The following is an 18,342-nucleotide window of genomic DNA, read 5'->3' on the forward strand; positions in this document are numbered from 1 at the left end:
ATCTCTAATTTGAAAATTGATTGCCGAGATATTAAATTGGACAAATATTAATGGCTTGGCGAACGCGCTTGACATTCTGCCGCTTGAATTGACGTTTAATTTTATTGGGTTACCTCCTCTGATTCTTATGCGTGGTGTGGTGTGCGTGGTAACGCTGAAGGCAAAACTATAAAGCAGAAAGGTCCAAACTCCAACCACCGTAAAAGAGTGACGACGGGAATCAAAGCCGTTGCCGGTGGTCACTCTTTGTAAAAGACGATTCATGCCTCACGGATTTCGAGGTTGATCGTGTGGGCTGCTTGGAAACGAGCTGCTTGCTTTTTCATATATTTTTAAGTCGGAATCATGTCTGCAGGTAAGATTAACGATAAAATACAAACATCTTTTACTCGAGACTCGATTGGTGTTCGGAAACCAGTTATAAATCATTTTGATAGACTAGTTGCTCCATTTCATGCTCCACCTAACCAAACTTATCACAGCATTTGACCATGCTTTCAATATTGAGATTGTAGTGCTTACTTGATTATCTTTAACGTGCAGCATTAAATATAGATCGAGAAATTTTCAGCAATCATATCTGTTCGTAGGTAAGAAAGGTAAAAAGAAGAAGGGTAAAACCCTAGACTTGAATTCATTTTTATCCGAAAATGGTGGACCCACCACTGGCATAGTAATAAAAACATCAAGCTGGGCTGATGATGTGGATGATGAACACGGTGAGTCTGAAAATAAATTTTCTTGCAATTTTCATAATCTTCATAAAAATTAATTTTTTTTGCAAATTTCTTTTCTCATGTCCCTATTTCATTGAATTTCTTACATTCTCTTGTTTTGTTATGTATTTGGCTTTTATTTATTGTTTCTTTCCCTTTTCTTTTCATATAATGTGATTGCTGTCTTCATACATGCCTGCTTTGCAATAGAAGGATTCTCGACAAGAAGCAACCGAGAACCAGTTATATTACCTACTGCTCCTAGAGCTGCTAGAGGGCCTGGTGTTAATGAAGAAAATATACCAACAAATCCACCATACGTCGCTTACATATCTAATCTGCCATATGATGTAGATGATGACGATTTGGTAGAATTTTTTGGAAATATGAAAGTTCGTAATTGCATTATACATTGAATGTAAATTATAAATATTTGTATTAAAGAGTATTGATATTTATATTTTATTTTAGGTATCAAATATGCGACTTCCAAGAGATTCTAACAAACTTAGGGGTTATGGTTATGTTGAATTCGAAGATCGTCAGAGTTTAATTGATGCTCTTTCTATTTCAAACACTGTGAGTATTCTTAAGGGAATACACATAGACAATACATCGAAGCATTATTTTTTACAACCTCATTTTTTTTAGACCATCAAAAATAGGCCAATACGCATTGATGTTTCCAACAGCAGTAACGATGATCGTCGTGGTGGACGCATGGGCAGAGACAACCGTAGAGATGGATATGACGATCCCGAACGTACTTCTGGCGATTGGAGGAGTGGTACTCGAGAAGATACTTCAGCTATGGATAATGATCGCTACCGTAGCCGCTTTGATAACAGAGATCATGAGAGTATGTATATACTGGAAAATTGTTATGAATATTCTAATCCTTATAAAAGATAATGAAAACTAATAAACACTTTTAAATAGGTTCAGAATATGATAATAAGCCAGGTGCGTGGCGTAACAGAGATCCAGTATCCGACAGAGATACGGGAGCTGACAGAGGTCGATCCGCAATGAAATTCTCAAGTAATGATGAAGGTAGAGACAGGGGAGAAAGGGAGTGGCGCTATGGTGGTGATAGGGGGGGTGACAGAGGAGATAGAGGAGGCAGCCGAGATCGAGGTAGTACTTTTGGACCACGACGTAATTTCGGCGGTGATTCTGATTGGTCCCGTGATGGCCCATCACGAAGTTTTAAGCCTGGTCCTGTTGATTCAAAGCGTAAAAATGCATTCTATTTTTGTTTTAACAAAAGTTTCAATTCTCTGTAAATTATATTAGATTTTAAATTCTTTTCAGCTTCCGAACCAAGAACCAGGCCAAAATTGAATTTGCAGCCACGCACTAAACCTGTAGAGACAGTTGTTACCAAGGATGAATCAGCCAATGAAGAGAGAGAGATATCTGCAACTGAAGTAGCAGCAACAGCACTTGCACCACAGCCACCAGTTCCAGCAGTGAATATATTTGGAGAAGCAAAGCCCGTGGATACGACTGCTAGAGAAAGAGAAATTGAAGAACGTCTTGCAAAATCAAAGGAAGAAGAGTAAGACAATTTTTTATCAAACCAATCTATTTTTTTAATAGTGTATATTTGTAAACTGTTCGTTCTTTTTATTTCAGGGAAGAAAAACGTACCTCACGGGAGACAGGTACATGGGGTCGTAGAAATGGAGTAAGTAACATATTATAAATATCTTTTGTTGATTTTGCTTATTTCTTGTTTTTCATAAAATCATGTAATACAATTATTAGGAAGGGCGCGATGAAAGAGACAAAGATAGAGATAGAGATAGAGATAGAGATAGAGGAATGCAAACGTGGAGATCATCGGAAGAAGATAAGGATCGGCGATCTGAAAGACATCCTCCCGCTCGCTCAGGTAGACTTAATCGACTATTTAATTTTAGGCCTCTGTGTTGTTTACATTTTAATGGGTTGCTTTATAATAATTTTCGCTTTTTATTTGGGTTCATAGATCAGCGTGGTGATTCAAGAGGTCCGCCTCAATCTCGTTTGGGTGTTTCAAAAGCTCCACATAAACCAAGCGAATCTCGCGGTCCTCACAGGTATTTTATTAAGCAATATAAGTATATTATAATATTAAAAAAAAACAGAAACATTGTAAAAATTGATCATTCTTACAGAGAACGCAGAGACAGAGAGAAAGATGAAGAAGCCGAAATAAGTAGAATGCCGAAAGCTAAAGATGATCAAGCTCCGGTAAGTAAAACTTCAATTTCATGCAACGAATCATTCAAATATCGCTTGTTATACAATACTTCTATATTTAGGCGTTCGAATTTTTTTTTTCAGAATTTTGTAGCTTCCAACAAATATTCCATGCTACCCGACGACGTGGATCCTGATAATATCGATGATTAACCTCGTACAATATATGTTACCAATTAAATTGTGCCAGATGCATCACACACACAATTGGTCTATACATATATATATATATATATACATGCTATTGATACTTTGTTTTATCCCAATTAAATACTTATCTAATTAATTCGTATTTAAACCTTACCTGCATGGTAATACATAACTGGAATTATTGTTGATTTGTATTTAATCTATTTTATTACTCTTATTATATCTATCAGCTTATCTATGTATCTACTTTATATTTCGGTATGAATGTTCAGTATCATTAAATCAACACGAAAAAATTTTCATAACTCTCTAAAAGGGGTTGACTATGTTAATTTATAAAGGCATATATACATATATACATAAAAAGCATTAACTTATAGGAATTGTGACTTTATACAATATACATATATTTTATCTGCTGTACAGGTATTGTGCATTACACGGCTGGATTTCATGTAATATAATAATACTAATGCAGAAAAAGACAAATTAAAAGTAAATAGAGCCATACGCAATGTATATATTAAATTACCTTTATTAATTATTCAACGATGAACACTATGATACAGTAATTTCAATGATAAAACTTATAATTTAATTAGCATATTTTATTTAATAATATATATATAACAATTTATGTTGAATTTTGTCAATAATTATTTTACAACTATTTATATACTTTTACATCATGATTATAGTACATTTGCTAATCACTAATGGTAAATGTATGTACAAGATTAAATTAAATATATACAAGGTTTTTAAGAATATATACATTGTTATTAATTTTAATTATTTATTTATTGTTGAGTCGTTTGTGCTAGTTGACGCAATTGTTTTAATACCGTTTCTAAAAGTTTTTTTTTGTCTCGCTCACTTTTTTTCAATACTGAAAATACAGTTTTTTTATCAGACTCCCTTAACCTGTGAAATTAACGATTATTAACATTCTATGCACAAAATTACCATTAAAAGTCTAATGTAACTCTTCCTCACTTTTCTAATAATATAACAGCCATGTTTGGTGTTACTAAATGATATTTGCTGGATTCATGACCGTAATCGTGAAAATAAGTAGGCCAATCCCAACTCATAAACAGATCTAATAATTGTCGTAGTTGTGCAAAATACTGTAAAAGTGTACCTTCGGCTAAGCCAGTAACAGGCTCTGATGCTGCAAATTCTATAAAAAGTTTGATATTAAATGAATATGTTGATACCAATCTATGAACCAAATAAATCTACATACGTTCGCATTGTATCGTATCTAGATTCACTTGTTGAAGTGCACCCATTGATATTTGTTTTACATCTTCACAAATTAAAATCTCCAATATAGATTGAGCTATATGAGAGCAAGCTGATTTACATGCTACTTGTGCAACTTCATCCTAAATTAGAAAATTTAGACAGCATTTTATAATATTTTTATTATTGTAAGAAAATAAGAGCTTACCGGTAAATTAGTAAAACACGTGAAAGTACTTTGTAAAAATGCTATGAGGTCTGTAATGAACCCCGAAGCATGACCTTGTGGCTCGGTCAAATTCCAATCATAGTTTTCCAATTCTAAAAATTCATCTAGCTTTTGTTTCAATTTTTCACATATTTGCTTTTCAGCATCGTCTCTAGCTACTCTGAACATTGCTGATTTATCATTTGTACAATTTAACTGATCTTTATGCAAAGTGCTGCAAATCTTAGATATTAGTTTTTACTATATAAATATTAATTCAAATTTGAAAATCCTAGTTACCCTGTTATATTTGAGAGAAACTCTCCTAAGTATTCGGTCGATTGTTCGAGGTATCCCGTATTAATTATTATTTGTACAACTTGAAGCAGTGCCAGTGAAGGTTTATTGAATAAGGATGATAAACAACCGCTGAATGTTCTTGTTAATAACAAATTTGTAGATTTACATATCATATCATCAATCTCTGTTTGTGTAAAATTTAGATCTTCGGAAAATTTTAAGCAGGCATAAATAAATTCTTTGACTTGCTGATATACTTTTGGAACCATATAAGAAAACGGAAATTTTTTTGGAAAATCTGACTTTTGCAATGTCTCATCGTGATATGGAAATAAGTCTAGAACTTCTTCGTATTCTTTCTGAGTTGTGACCTGTAGTTATCAATTAATAAAAAATTTTCAAAGTAAGTGAAGGGTATGAAAAATACCTGAATCGGTAAAAAGCTATCCTCATCTAGGATATCTCTAAAAACCTGAACCCAGTGTTGCATAAGAACCTCATTGTAATGTACTCGTATTTCTTGCAATAGGTCCCATAATTGTCCCACCGAATATCCATAGTTCTTTTGAAATTTATTAAATGCATTTGTATTATTCAATAATCGAATTGAAAATAGCGTCAAATTAAGAGTATTAGTATTATACTTTCTACTTACTCTTAAAGTGGTATTAAACAACATTATGAGATTCTTAATTTTCAATATAAGCGTTGCATCTGTGCAATATGCCTAAAAAATTAAAACTTGAGTAATGCAAAACATGTTTCAAATATATAAAAAGATATTTACCGAATGTGTTCTTAAGGCGTTCACTATTTTAGAAAGAGCCATGGACCAAAGCTCATCCAAATACGATCGTGTAGCCAATCCATTACCTGTATTTAAAATATGATCTTCGACTACAAAAAAGCCAACAATATTCTGTAGATAAGATTGGTAGCAGATTATGCTTTCGTGCTATAAACGAAAACAGAATATGGTAGTATAAGGTGAATAATTTAAGTAAATGACAATAAAAAAAATGCTATACTCTTAATTTCTTCCTTACCATATTAATAGGGGGCTGTAATACCAATCTAGCTTGCTCCTTTCTCTGTTGTCTGTAATATGTTTTAAATGTCTCTCCTTCACGCAATACAGTATAAATGTGCATACATCTATATACAGGACTAAAATCCATAAGGTCTTGTGCACTCAACTCTTCTTCTGCTTCTCCTGATAAAGAGCTCAGCTGTGCTTTTTTTTTCTTCCAGCCTATAATTTCAGCTTCACTTGCTAATTGCTCTGCGGTCTAAGATTAAAAGTAAAGATATTAATAAAACTTTCCTTAATTTTATTGTAAAATCAAAAGAAAATATTGAGTTTACATGTCTCATAGCAACATCTCCTATTTTTTGTGAATATTTTCTTATATTTTCTAGAAAATCTCGTAAATCAGACATAGATGCATCTTTTATGTTTTCCCTCAATCTGGAAAATGAATAAAAATTTACATTTATGTTTTATTGTATATAGATAACAATATTTACATACTGTGGGATTTGTTGTGTAATTTGAGTGGAGAATCTGTAGTTTGTGACTTTTGGTAGATCATTATATTCCAATTGCTCCAAAGTTTTTAAAGCAGGATAGTAACGTTTGTCTTTTAATTGCTTTTGCAATTTGGCATATGCAGCCAGGACTGGAAGGCACATAGTAAGACTATCTACTGCTGCAGCCATATTGCTTTCCACCTTTCGTGCTTTCACCAATTCCTCACCTTTTTCAATGAGTTTAGTTGATGTGGCAGTAATTCGTTTATCCAGATCTAATATTTCATTCTATTTAAAAATTAATATTACTAAATTACTATCTCTGTTACAGGACTATTTGTGATTCTATTAAAGCAAATATAAGAAAGTTACATTAAGTTGCTGTGCCTGAGTTCTAACTTGTAACAATTCACGAATGGAATCAATGAATCCTTGATAGTGATGGTTGCACATTCGCTCAATGTCTTTATCATGAGCTTTAATGCGCTCATCAAGTTTTTCCATAAATTTCTTGTGTTCGTTGCCATTGTAGATAGCTCTGAAATCATTGATATTACAATATACACAATAGAGAAAAAGAAACCATTAAATACATAACATAAATAAGTACATATTTAACAAGTGTCATAAAAGGGATAATACCTAATAACAAGACCTACGCTATTAGTTCCTGAATCTTCTATTTCATGAAGCAAATGTTCATGTTTTGGAGCTACGCTTAACAAAATATTTTGAAATTGTGTAGTAGATAATCTGGACATATTGAGAACTTAAAAGGGTCCTATAAATATTTTTAATTCTGCTGTATATACAGTAATATTCTTTTTCAACCCCTTTAGTGCGCATATGCACCGTTAGTCGCATCTGCGTGTAAGGGTTGTTTTCGAACGCGGGGATTTAAATGAGGGGTGCATAACCTTTAAGAAATTAAAATGACAAATTTTACCCTTTTACATACCTAAAGGTAGGTCCTAAATAATCATCAATGCCTTCGATTTCTTGAATCAGTAAGTCATATTTATCCATTTTTCCAAATTTGACTGCGGTTTCTCGTAAAAATGATTAAATAATATTATAAAAATTGACAAGTCGCTCTATACATGTGCTTGAAACCCTTGAGACCCTTCCCCTTTTTTTCAGCTGTCGCCGCTGTCGCTGTCCCCGTCTCGGTCTCACGGGTGAACGCGTTAAATCACACCCAATTTAACAAGAAAATATAAATGGAACAGTATAGCTGTGGTGTCTGTGTTTTTATTCCCTGTTCTACACTTTTTTAAAAAATACCATATTACATACATGTTACGTATTATACACTTTTAATAAAAGTATAGGCAACAATCACTATACTCTTTACAAAAGTCGAATGGTCGGGGTAAAGATTTTATGTGATTGGTTAAAGTTCGGCTAAAGCCAAGAAATATCCAATCAAATGATAGAATTACTGATCGTTCACTATTATCTGAACCGGCTACTGAACCTTTGAGCTGAATGCACCAAAAAAGAACGTAGCTTCAGCTGAGCTGTGGGCTCGCGATCAAATTCGAACAAATCTGATTACAAAACCGTAAACGTTCATCGTTTGCTCCAATTTGCTCAGTTGTTTAGTTTTATCAATTCCGAAACTTTATCATGGGTGAATATAAAAAAACTAGTTTTTTAGATACAAATCCTAAGGAACTTCTGCCATATGAGCAATGTCATCAAGATATAATACCTTACGGATGTATTTATATATTTTGTTTTTATTCTTATTACTTAATTTTTCTTTTAACTTACTTCAATTAATGTAGAATATTTTAGTTACAGGGGCAATTCTCTCTAAACTTTTCTTCTCATTTTTAACCACTGGCCAATTTGGTCTTGATACACGACGCTGGTATTGTAAGTCCTTGTCAATTTAAAATAAAAAAAATAATTAAAATTAGGTAAATACTTATTGAAATGTACATATACTAGGTTTGTTCGTTTTGTACTTAGTCTCAGCATTTTCGACCTATGCTTGTGATTTTAGGTCAGTTTTTGATTGTTACAATGTTCAGCTGGTGCAGTAAATTGAACTAAAACAAGTAAAGATTATATAGTAGTAAATTCATACTAAATTCATAAGTTAGTATACAGCAAACAGTTTTGAAAATGAAATTCTAATGTCACTTTTTATACAGCCCTTAATTAAAAAGTTAACAAGGATTATAATTTTTTTGGTTCAAATCATGTTATTGATAAAGCAAACCATTGAATTTCTTTTGGTTAAATATTGCTTTGATTATCCATGGACTAATAAGAAGTTTTGAAGTAAGCATATTTTAATTCTTCATAACTTTTTTATTAAGATCTACATAACAAAATAGCATAAGAATTGAATTCTTAAATTGATTGACCTATATTGAGTTATCAATTTGATAAGAGTTAACCAAACACTTTGTACATTTGAGCAGTATGGCAATAGTAAATAAATGTTTTTTTTAAAGTAAATAATGATTATAAAAGGTACATGTGATGTACAACAAGTACAGTTAATATCTGATCTATACATTAATTTATTACTACTCTTATATCTGATAGAAATACTATACAATAAGATTATCTTAAACTATAAGGCTACATAAAATTCAAGCTTTTGTTCAGTCTAACCATTATGATTATGGAAAACTTATAGTTACAAGAATTTTGCCATATTCCAATAATAAGCAAAAAATTCAAATTCTGAGCATTATTCATAGCAATTTAAAGGGTAATTTGTTAAATAAAGAACTTTTCTACAATGTTAATCTTCTTTGATAACTACATCAGAAACCTAATGTTGGGCATTATTATTTGGCAAGATGTTAAAAGCTAATGCATTAGACTTGATGAAGTAGTTTAAATGTTAAACTGTAAATATTTATTGCAACTTTTTGCATTACTGTAATAAAAATAGTAAGGAAGAAAATTTTGTCAAATTAGACTGAATGGTTTGCAAGCTGATCCAGTTTTATTTTGACCAATCAAAGTATCTAGCTTACTATTAATATGATAATGTAAAACCAACATCAAGAAACAAACAAACCTACATACTCCATATTTTTATCGAAGCTTTGCAAAAACTTATTTTCTTTTTAACTACTATATCAGAAATTGTTGTTTTTATCTTGACTTTTACTACAGAAAGTTATCTTTTCAACTTGTGTAAAGCTTCAACTAAAAATGGTAGTTTCTGTATATTTAATATATTTATACCAAATTGTTAAAACACATGAAAATACTACTATCTTCCTTATGAAACATAATGTTCTAATGAATTTTTATTTCTTTTTTCTCTACAAAGTGAAACGTGTACAAGTAGAACATCCATTAGGTCTAGGAGCAGCTTTGGGAATAGCTGCATGGGTTGTACATTGTCAAATAAAACTTAGAGCAGCATCATCAGCTAAATAATTTAAGAATAATTGTTTTAAAGCTGTAAATTATATTTAATAATGTAGTACATATGTTAAATAAAAGATTTGTTGTATTAGTGTTTCCATTTTGTTAATTTTAATTTGAGCAATATCTTCTGAGACTGGTGAATTGAAATATTAATGTTGAAATAATAAATAATAATTTTTTTATAAAGAAAAGATAAAATACAGACATAATTAAAATATTTTAACCATGTAATTTGTCCAATATCTTGATAAAAGATTTATTATTGAAGTATATAATTATTGAAAGAAATATTTACAATATTGAAAAAATATTTGCATTATCACAATAATTAAACCTTAGAAATATTTAAAAATAAAATTTGACTCTCCCCTGTAGAAAGTTATGCAAGAGGTATTATAAAGTTTTATTTAACTTTTGAGGTAGAAAACCGAAGTCTTAATGGTTGTATTCAGTAGAAGTAGCAGCTACAGAACTGCTACCAAAATATTCAATATAATTGATCAATTATATAAGGCACTGATTGTTTTATCAATCATTAGTTCAGTAGCATCTCAATATTTGTTTTTTTACTGAATGTAACCAATATTAAAAACTCCTGATTGCAATCAGTCTTACTCCATATTTATCAGATAATTGTGCAGCAGATCTGCCTTGTTTATATCTTTTTTAAAATCCTTCTGTTTAGGTATGCACCTGCAACAAAATAAGTTCAGACAGTTTTATAACACAGAAAGAAAAATAAAGATCGATATTTACAAATGTGTGCATAATTCGTCAATATGCTGAGGTAGTAGATAGCGTACATATGGAGAAAGCTCATTAAACGGATCATCTCGTCCGTTTACAGTTTCCATACCTTTCAATCTACAAAATTTAAGAAATATCAACATGTGTATGTACAGAGGGGCTCATTTGAATGTTAAATTGAAAATATCTAATCAAGTCCACGTGAAAACGCAAGAATTTCGGAGTATATTTTTTACTTCCGATTTTGATAATTTTTCAAATGTTGTAGGGTACAAAATTCTAAGTAGTCTGGTTTTATCTAAAATTCTAAGAATCCTCAATAGTTTGTGAGTTACATCATATCTAAAATGGAATGGTTTCCTCTAAAATACTGAATAACCCCTTAAGCTATAGACAAAATGAATAAAAATTGAATTACTTTTTTTTCAAGATTTCCTCCCCTATCTGAATTTTTTAGTTTGACCTTAGTTAACTGGGCACCCTGTTTTCATATAATATAGTAAGGTTCGAATTTTACTTACCTTACAATAAAATGGTTATTGTATTGTAAACTAGTGTTATTCATATTGTTCTTAGCTATGTACAATAGTGAAGATAAGGCTGCATCACGAAAGTCTGAAGTATTCAATTGGTGTATTTCATTGTTTCTGCAATTTTGTTTTAGCCAAGTACGATGATTTGGCCTTTGTTGTACAAGATTTCTGGTAATAGGCGTATCTATCCAAATTACTCTACATCCACTTTTTAGAATATCAATAAACCATGCAGAGCAGCCACTTTTTGCAACTGCATTCCAAGCATTCCCAACATATAAATCATGCACCTATAAGGGCAAAATAGAAAAAATTTAACTTAAATTTTTTTTATTTTCAAAATAGCCAGCAATTACCAAATTATGAGAATTAATTATTACTGACTTATAAAAGTATGTTATTAAAATACTTAAATCTAGATAAAATGAAAATCCATAAAAGGGTTTTGTGACCTTGAAAATTATATTAATATCAGATTGATAACACATATGAAATCCATCCATTTACAATTTTAGAGCACATATTTTAAGTTTTTAATAATATTATTTACTCAGTTAGCAATCAGATTCTTTTTTAGTCCCAATTTATGACAGTAAAAACGAGTACTTTCTAAAACTTTTGAATCTTCAAAAATATCTTGGAAATCATAAAGAGTTTAGGAAAGAATTCTTTTTTATTAAGATAATATGTATATAGTACTAAAACTTATAAATGAATTGTTTAAGCTAGGTGGGTATATTCCCCTAGTGTACAAAGAGTCACAATTTTGCAGTTTTAGCAAACATATCCCAATTTTTTAGATTTTACTGACTTCTTTTCTATAAGTGCAAGGTTGCAACATCTTCTATTTGAAATTTAATATATAATATACTATGATATAAATTTTACTAAAAGACAGAAGTGTTAAGGCAATAGTCTCACATAAATAGTAGGTTAATTCTAAAACGAATTAGGGAATTTTTATAAAAAATGCGAATTGTTTCATTTTTGGACACCTGTGAAATATGCAATTACTAAAATAGTGTAAGTAATACCGATGAAAACATAAACTATCTATGTTCTAAAATAATTAAATGCAATAATTTCATATGCACAATCAATCTAACTAATATTTCTTTCATTTTCATAGCTAAAAAACACACTTATGAACCTGTACCCTTTATTTGAAAAATTTAATAGATGATAAGTTAATTATGTAAATGTTACATATTTAACTGTTAATGTATAAATGGATTATCATGCTATGTTTGTATTGGAGATTTATATTTTCAGATTTTACTTATATAATAGTAAAAGTTTTTGTTGTTAATAAATTGAAATTTGGTATAAAAATTTAAAAATCAAAAATGCTGGATCCTGTAGAGTAAATAAATTTTTTTTAAATGATTAAACTCATATGAAAGTTTTATTGTAAAGTATAACATTAATTACTGAACAGTCTTCGATACTAAAAATGAAATAGGTTACATTTAAGTCTGATGTTGTCTTCTAGCATTAAATGAAACACTATATTAGTTTACTTACCGTACATTGACAAAACTTTGCTAATATTTCACGAAGATCTGACATAAGGGCCATAAACAAAGGAGAGCCTTTTCCATATAACAAAACAATATCTTTGTTAATTATATTATCCTGTTCCCCTGACTTCAACTCATTTTTTTCGTTAATTGCAAATTCATCTAATTTAGTACGAATTACTGTTACAAAGCTGTCTTTATGTGCTATTAGGTTGAGGCACGAATATCCTTGTTTACGTAAATAATGTGACAAATATGCAGCACCAAAAATTATAATGATTAAAATTGCAATAACAATAAGAGGAAACATGATATATTCGCTAGTGTTCAAATTGTCTGTCTGTACATTATTAGAGTATCCAAGATCAAGTGGATTTTCAAGTACTTTTGCACAACCTTTATAAAACAGGAAAAAAATAGATGTTTTAAAAATAATATGTTTTGATCTTTTACCATTTTACTCACGTTGCATCCATGTACAAGCAGTTTGTTTTTGGCATCTATCATCTATTAGATGAATTGTAAAACAATATTCAGATTCTGGTGGAGTTTCGACAGCAAAATTGCATTCAAGATTTTTTAAGAAGTTACCCGTACCAGTTTGTATCTATTTTGCAAAAATCAAATTATTCAATAATTATATATTTAACTTAAGTATAGTACTTCAGGTAACAAATTTTACATACAAATTCATTATTTAAGCATTTAAAAATTGCTTTTTAATCAACTTACTATATTTCTGGAACAGTTGTTGTTGATTAAAGTATTATTTTCCTGAAAATAATATTACCACTAAAATATCTTTATATGATTGAATAGTCTGTATAATATATCTTATATTAAAAGTTTTTATATTACTATTAAAAAGAGCAATTACCATATTAATATTCCAAGCATAAATTGGTGGTAAACTGTATAAAGTACATGCTTTTTGTTCAGTTTTATAACTTACAGGTATCCATGTCATTTCAATAATAAAGGCTAATGCACTTGTTATAGCTGAAAAACTCATCATAACATGTGCTGTGTCTTTGCTACAAATGTAAAAAACTATTAAACTATTACTAATTACAAATAACTGAATTGTTTTATTACAATAGTAACTATATTATTTCAAGTTATAAAGCTATTAAGTGGTCTACAAGAAATAAAACTTTTATACCTCACATTTGTGGTAGACATAGTGTAAAAACTGCATTGGAATTCAGGCCTGACTATTCCGTTATGTTGGTAATCAGTTTTTAAGAAACTTTGGCCCCTTAATATAAATTCATTATTATCAGTATGAAATCTTAAAATGTAACAACCAGTAAACACATTTTGAAACCATAAAACAACGTTCTCCTAATAAAAAAATAAATAACTCATATTTTAAAAATGAATTATTTTATCTTTACAATCCCTGATAGCAAAATTGGACAAAGTAATTAAATTTTTGTTAATTTAATGTCATTATAACCTATTTTGCTACTTGAGATAGTATAAATATTATATATAAACATATTGTATTAAGTAGTAAGTTTGACATATGGAATACATATTTTTATTTACCTGGCAAATATAATTTGATGTAGCTAAATTATAATTTAAAGAATTATTTATTTCTAGAAAAGCACATATATTCTTTTCTGCTGTATGTATTTTGAAAATATTTAAGTAGTTATCTTGTTGAAATTCTTGGCTTTTGCACGTGGCTTCATCTAATAATGAATTTACCAATAAAGATATTCTATATTGACAATCCATCTTAGGAGGTACATATTCAACCTTAATAAGTCCTGAGAAATGTAACTTATACAGTATTCTTAATCTATATACATAATTGCAAATTATAATTTAAATTATTTTATACCTGTTGCTGTATGATTCTCATTTAGCATTGCAGTAAAATTAATAACATTTGGAATATCATTCATTGTACATAATCTTATGTTTGACATATTACTATTGAATTTTGAAGTCTCACATACTGAAGTATTTGCACACTAAAAGCAGAATATTTTTAATAAAATTAAAAACTTACATATGTAATAAATATGTGTAAATAAATAGTATAATTTTATTTATTACATGAAGTGAGTTTATTGCAAAGTTGAAAATGCTGCTACACAGAATATAAGTTATTAAGATATTACGTCGTATCATTTTTAAAATTATTCTGTATCATCATTGTAAAATCATTTCATATACAATAAAATAATTTTTCGACTAGGTCGACATGGATTTGACATTTAAGCTTAATTCAAACACACATAACCTATTTAATATACTTTAACATTTGACTACTTTGACAGCTTTGACTATATAAGACAGAATAAGACTTTTTGTCGACTATTTTCATGTTGCTCTAATGTGCACCTACATGAAGTTGGCTGACTAACTTTTAATTTTTTGTTCTTTAATAATAATTGATAAATCCATCGTTTGAATCCATGGTTTGATTGATTCATAGTCAGGAAAAAAAAACATTTGCCTTTCCAAAATCAAATCAACCATGAAAGTTAACTAATATTTATTAAAAAACTTATACTGGACGGTATTCCATTAAAACCATCTCACATACAACGTACCCGCACTTTTAAGGATAACGAAATGTATACCGATATATACATACATACATATACATACACAGCAGTGCACTCGACTTCCCTACTTTATTGTATTTTGCACCCGGTTAGACATGACGGTACTTAATTAAAGGGAATCTGTATATCGACATTACAGAGCGAAATTTGCGCCAAACGAAACGGCCTCATTTCTTAACCGATTTTAACGTTTATACTTATACACCTTTTTGAAAACGCCAGAAGATTATTTAGCGATCTTCGTTAGCAGATTTTTAAAAAAATAAAAAACTAGAAAAAAAGTGAAATTTAAAAAATCGACCAACGAAGATCGCTAGATAATCTTCTGGCGTTTTGAAAAAGATGTATAAGTATAAACGTTAAAATCGGTTAAGAAATGAGGTCGTTTCGTTTGGCGCAAATTTCGCTCTGTAATATCGATATATGTACAGATTCTTCTTAAAAGTACCTATCGGGACCTATCCCTATAGGTACCCAAAACATTACAGTTAAAGATGAAATAAATAAGTTTCACACATTCAAAAAATATAACAAGTTTTCTCATTTTATTATTGACAACATGAAATAAAGCATTATAAAGATATGTGGCTATACACGATTATGATTATGATATTAATATTTAAATACCAAATGAATAAAATTGTATAATTTTTAAAATATAAAAGATTTAAGCCTGATAACAGATATTCTTTAGGAAATAGAATCTTTTACATATTTACGTCGTAAGAATAAAGATTTTAAGGAAAGTAATACATTACTAAATTAATTTTTAATGATCGATATAAATATAGTTTTTTGTTTACTTGAAAATAGTGAAATATAATTGTAATAATTTCAGGAATATAAAACATTAGAGGAAATGAAAATACAAAAGTATGGCATGTATAATGTATAGGCCATAGCTGAAGTAAAAATAACTTTGCTAGAACCATTAGTTGAAACTAGATTAACAGCAGAGGAAAAAACAAAGATAAGGAAGAAAGAAAAGGTCCCTGAAACACATGAGGCAAAATAACAAGTCTTCATTAACATATTGGCCGTCGCATTGCATTTCTTATAACATAAAGCATATATAGGCTTGCCGATCATTAGTCATAATGATGTCAAATCGATTAGCGTTACGACGTCAAACTGGTGGCATTTGCTACTAGTGTGTTAATTCCCGCGGCAGTCAATGTGTTAAACTTTTCAAAATCTTTTTGTAATTGATGATGGCAATGATAATGAGAGTATAAGTCGTCGTATCAATGGTGATAGTTTGGTAAGCAGTGCGATAACCCAAAAAATACAATTGTCAATATTCTAAAGAGAAGAAAGAAAATCCACAAGTCACATTAAACCAATATTTTAGATAAGTGATAATATGTTACCTATCTTATTTCAGGTTCTGTCATCAAAGTACTCTTCTTAAGTTAATATTTATTATATTTTAATATTTTAAAAGTTACATGAATTAGTAATTAATTTAACAAAATTTTATATTTTGCTTAGAGTTTGTTTTCATTGTCAAGAGAAACTGAACACTTTTTACAAAAGACATAAAACAATCTTATGGATAATATTGATTAGTATATATATATAAGCAATTCTAAATAAATACAAATTAAAAATATGCAAACTGTAAAATGATTATTTATACCATCATAATTTTCAATTGACTTTTTCATTTATACTTGAAAATTTTATAATAATATTTATATTTTACTGTCCAGGCCCAGATAATGATTTATCCATAAACTTCCTTTTAGCAAAACAAAGCCACCATTTACTGGGCTTCTTATCTTTCCCATATACTTTTTCAACAAGCCTTACAGCAGTTTCTTGCCTAATTTGTTGCAAATATTGCCTCATTAAATCTAAATAAATTAAAAGTATTAGATTATACATAAATTGGAGTATAATATCAATGTTAAAATAAATTTTACCTGCTTCATCAGCATCAGCTGGCCTTGCATATACAGAATTTAATGGAAAGCCAGAATCACCAGGAATATCGAACTTTGTTATAGCAAGACAATTGACAACACTAACTGCTTGATTTTCATTTGCGCATTTCTGAAGTTTTTTTAAACACTCAGTTATATATAATGTGATATAAATTAAAACTCTGTCAGCATCACTCTGAGAAATATAATAAATCATATTTTTGTCTCTTTGCAATATATGAAAGTACAGTAAAAAATACCTTAATTTCATAAGTTCTAAAAAATACATTAGCTCTAAAAAAGTACAATGCTTCATCAATTATATCCATAGTATCTTTGGTATTTAATGAAGGTGCAGGGCCTCTAAAATTAGTCCTTATAGGCAATAGAGCCATGTTACCTATAGAAGACTCTGTTTTTTCAAAACTAGAATGGTATGCCTGTAAAAAGTTGTTTAAGCAGTAGGAAATATAAGACTTTAGATAGTTAGACTAATAAGTATATTTATTAAAAAGGAATAAACTGTGGTCTGTTATCATGACAAAATTAATAAGATAATTTGGACAACACCCTTTGAATTAAGTTCAGTTACTAAAATTCATTTCTTTTGTAGGATTTAAAGAATAGTTACCGGCATCTTAATCAATATTTATTTTGATATATACAATTAATTTTAAAATCCTATGCAGCTTGTTTGTAAAATTTATGTTAATTGTGAATTATAAATTTGATGACTGATTGTGACAGGAGAGGTTAGATAGGACACAAATGACACAATTGTAGTACGCGTTGAGCCCAATAATCTGGCGGCTGGCGAGGGGAAGTAGGAATCTGAGGGGCGAAGGGATTTCTAGGGAGTTTGTCCGTAGCTGTCAAATGGCGCGATTAACCCTCAATTTTGGATCGTAAACAAAAATAATATTTTCGGAAAATGATTGCGGAAAAGAAGGAAGGATTTTAATACATAACAGAGAAGAAAACATATATCAGATGAGTATAAATTAATACCAAAAAATGAAAATTATTGTGAATTTATAAGGAAATATATACTTTGTGGTTATTTTATTTCTGTTACAGGCTAAATCCTATTCTTCATGAGTTTAAATCGCAGGAAAGAAATACTTAAAGAACGATGAATGAAAAAGGACTAATTTATAAAGCATTTCTGTGTGACCCAGTGATTTCAATAATTGTGACATAATGTTGTAATAGTGAATGTATAAGCGAA

At 29.7% G+C, this 18,342-nt stretch overlaps 4 protein-coding genes and 1 long non-coding RNA gene across 9 annotated transcripts; 2 read left to right on the plus strand and 3 right to left on the minus strand.

Moving 5' to 3' along the window:
• Positions 1-200: 200 nt before the first annotated feature.
• Positions 201-3,349, plus strand: LOC136782472 (eukaryotic translation initiation factor 4B-like). 2 transcript variants are annotated; one of them, XM_066741919.1, is made up of 12 exons: positions 201-355; positions 591-719; positions 927-1,108; positions 1,188-1,295; positions 1,368-1,575; positions 1,656-1,952; positions 2,031-2,277; positions 2,355-2,406; positions 2,487-2,613; positions 2,710-2,800; positions 2,879-2,954; positions 3,048-3,349. In XM_066741919.1, the coding sequence occupies exons 1-12, from the start codon at positions 346-348 to the stop codon at positions 3,114-3,116; spliced, it is 1,596 nt and encodes a 531-aa protein (XP_066598016.1). In that variant the 5' UTR covers positions 201-345; the 3' UTR covers positions 3,117-3,349. The 2 variants fall into 2 exon arrangements, with proteins under 2 accessions (XP_066598016.1, XP_066598017.1); XM_066741920.1 differs by having other exon boundaries at positions 930-1,108.
• A 351-nt stretch (positions 3,350-3,700) lies between these two features.
• Positions 3,701-7,759, minus strand: Sec15 (exocyst complex component Sec15). Of its 2 annotated transcripts, none has more exons than XM_066741915.1 (13): positions 7,358-7,759; positions 6,772-6,937; positions 6,401-6,687; positions 6,235-6,337; positions 5,916-6,158; positions 5,657-5,824; positions 5,525-5,596; positions 5,297-5,431; positions 4,870-5,240; positions 4,570-4,804; positions 4,363-4,504; positions 4,110-4,296; positions 3,701-4,037 (listed from the first exon to the last, which is right to left on the minus strand). In XM_066741915.1, exons 1-13 carry the CDS (start codon positions 7,423-7,425, stop codon positions 3,914-3,916), a joined length of 2,301 nt encoding a protein of 766 aa, XP_066598012.1. In that variant the 5' UTR covers positions 7,426-7,759; the 3' UTR covers positions 3,701-3,913. The 2 variants fall into 2 exon arrangements, with proteins under 2 accessions (XP_066598012.1, XP_066598011.1); XM_066741914.1 differs by lacking the exon at positions 7,358-7,759 and adding an exon at positions 7,042-7,196.
• A 175-nt stretch (positions 7,760-7,934) lies between these two features.
• Positions 7,935-9,897, plus strand: LOC136782474 (uncharacterized). The gene is made up of 3 exons (XR_010824127.1): positions 7,935-8,122; positions 8,200-8,280; positions 9,704-9,897. It is a non-coding gene; the product is annotated as an uncharacterized lncRNA (long non-coding RNA).
• A 149-nt stretch (positions 9,898-10,046) lies between these two features.
• On the minus strand, positions 10,047-15,254 carry LOC136782471 (uncharacterized). 3 transcript variants are annotated; one of them, XM_066741917.1, is made up of 11 exons: positions 14,675-15,254; positions 14,464-14,589; positions 14,156-14,395; positions 13,767-13,948; positions 13,482-13,638; positions 13,337-13,378; positions 13,070-13,211; positions 12,609-13,000; positions 11,073-11,374; positions 10,561-10,668; positions 10,047-10,497 (listed from the first exon to the last, which is right to left on the minus strand). In XM_066741917.1, exons 1-11 carry the CDS (start codon positions 14,747-14,749, stop codon positions 10,416-10,418), a joined length of 1,848 nt encoding a protein of 615 aa, XP_066598014.1. In that variant the 5' UTR covers positions 14,750-15,254; the 3' UTR covers positions 10,047-10,415. The 3 variants fall into 3 exon arrangements, with proteins under 3 accessions (XP_066598014.1, XP_066598015.1, XP_066598013.1); XM_066741918.1 differs by having other exon boundaries at positions 10,047-10,481; positions 14,156-14,382; positions 14,457-14,589; XM_066741916.1 differs by having other exon boundaries at positions 14,156-14,382; positions 14,457-14,589; positions 14,675-15,251.
• A 1,412-nt stretch (positions 15,255-16,666) lies between these two features.
• On the minus strand, positions 16,667-17,926 carry LOC136782484 (actin-related protein 2/3 complex subunit 3-like). The gene is made up of 4 exons (XM_066741938.1): positions 17,746-17,926; positions 17,375-17,554; positions 17,115-17,310; positions 16,667-17,045 (listed from the first exon to the last, which is right to left on the minus strand). The coding sequence occupies exons 1-4, from the start codon at positions 17,749-17,751 to the stop codon at positions 16,891-16,893; spliced, it is 537 nt and encodes a 178-aa protein (XP_066598035.1). The 5' UTR covers positions 17,752-17,926; the 3' UTR covers positions 16,667-16,890.
• Between the last annotated feature and the right edge of the window lie 416 nt (positions 17,927-18,342).

Source organism: Prorops nasuta, unplaced genomic scaffold (genome assembly GCF_024137725.1).
Source record: "Prorops nasuta isolate Cenicafe-Biocafe unplaced genomic scaffold, Cenicafe_Pnas_1.2 PNAS00027, whole genome shotgun sequence".
Taxonomy (NCBI): Eukaryota; Metazoa; Arthropoda; class Insecta; order Hymenoptera; family Bethylidae; genus Prorops; species Prorops nasuta.

Bases quoted from the DNA above. Each gene is read 5' to 3' on its own strand.
- LOC136782472 (XM_066741919.1), top strand. The intron at 1,576-1,655 runs GTATGTATATAC...ACTTTTAAATAG, and splicing joins TGATAACAGAGATCATGAGA to GTTCAGAATATGATAATAAG. The intron at 2,955-3,047 runs GTAAGTAAAACT...TTTTTTTTTCAG, and splicing joins CTAAAGATGATCAAGCTCCG to AATTTTGTAGCTTCCAACAA.
- Sec15 (XM_066741914.1), bottom strand. From the start codon at position 7,160: ATGTCCAGATTATCTACTACACAATTTCAAAATATTTTGTTAAGCGTA. The intron at 6,938-7,041 runs GTATTATCCCTT...CAATGATTTCAG, and splicing joins AGCGTAGGTCTTGTTATTAG to AGCTATCTACAATGGCAACG. The intron at 4,038-4,109 runs GTGAGGAAGAGT...TTAATTTCACAG, and splicing joins GCTGTTATATTATTAGAAAA to GTTAAGGGAGTCTGATAAAA.
- LOC136782471 (XM_066741917.1), bottom strand. From the start codon at position 14,749: ATGATACGACGTAATATCTTAATAACTTATATTCTGTGTAGCAGCATT. The intron at 14,396-14,463 runs GCAACAGGTATA...ATACTGTATAAG, and splicing joins TGCTAAATGAGAATCATACA to TTACATTTCTCAGGACTTAT. The intron at 13,001-13,069 runs GTGAGTAAAATG...TGTTTTATAAAG, and splicing joins TGCTTGTACATGGATGCAAC to GTTGTGCAAAAGTACTTGAA.
- LOC136782484 (XM_066741938.1), bottom strand. The intron at 17,311-17,374 runs GTATTTTTTACT...TATATTTCTCAG, and splicing joins TTAGAACTTATGAAATTAAG to AGTGATGCTGACAGAGTTTT. The intron at 17,046-17,114 runs GTAAAATTTATT...TAATTTATTTAG, and splicing joins AGCTGATGCTGATGAAGCAG to ATTTAATGAGGCAATATTTG.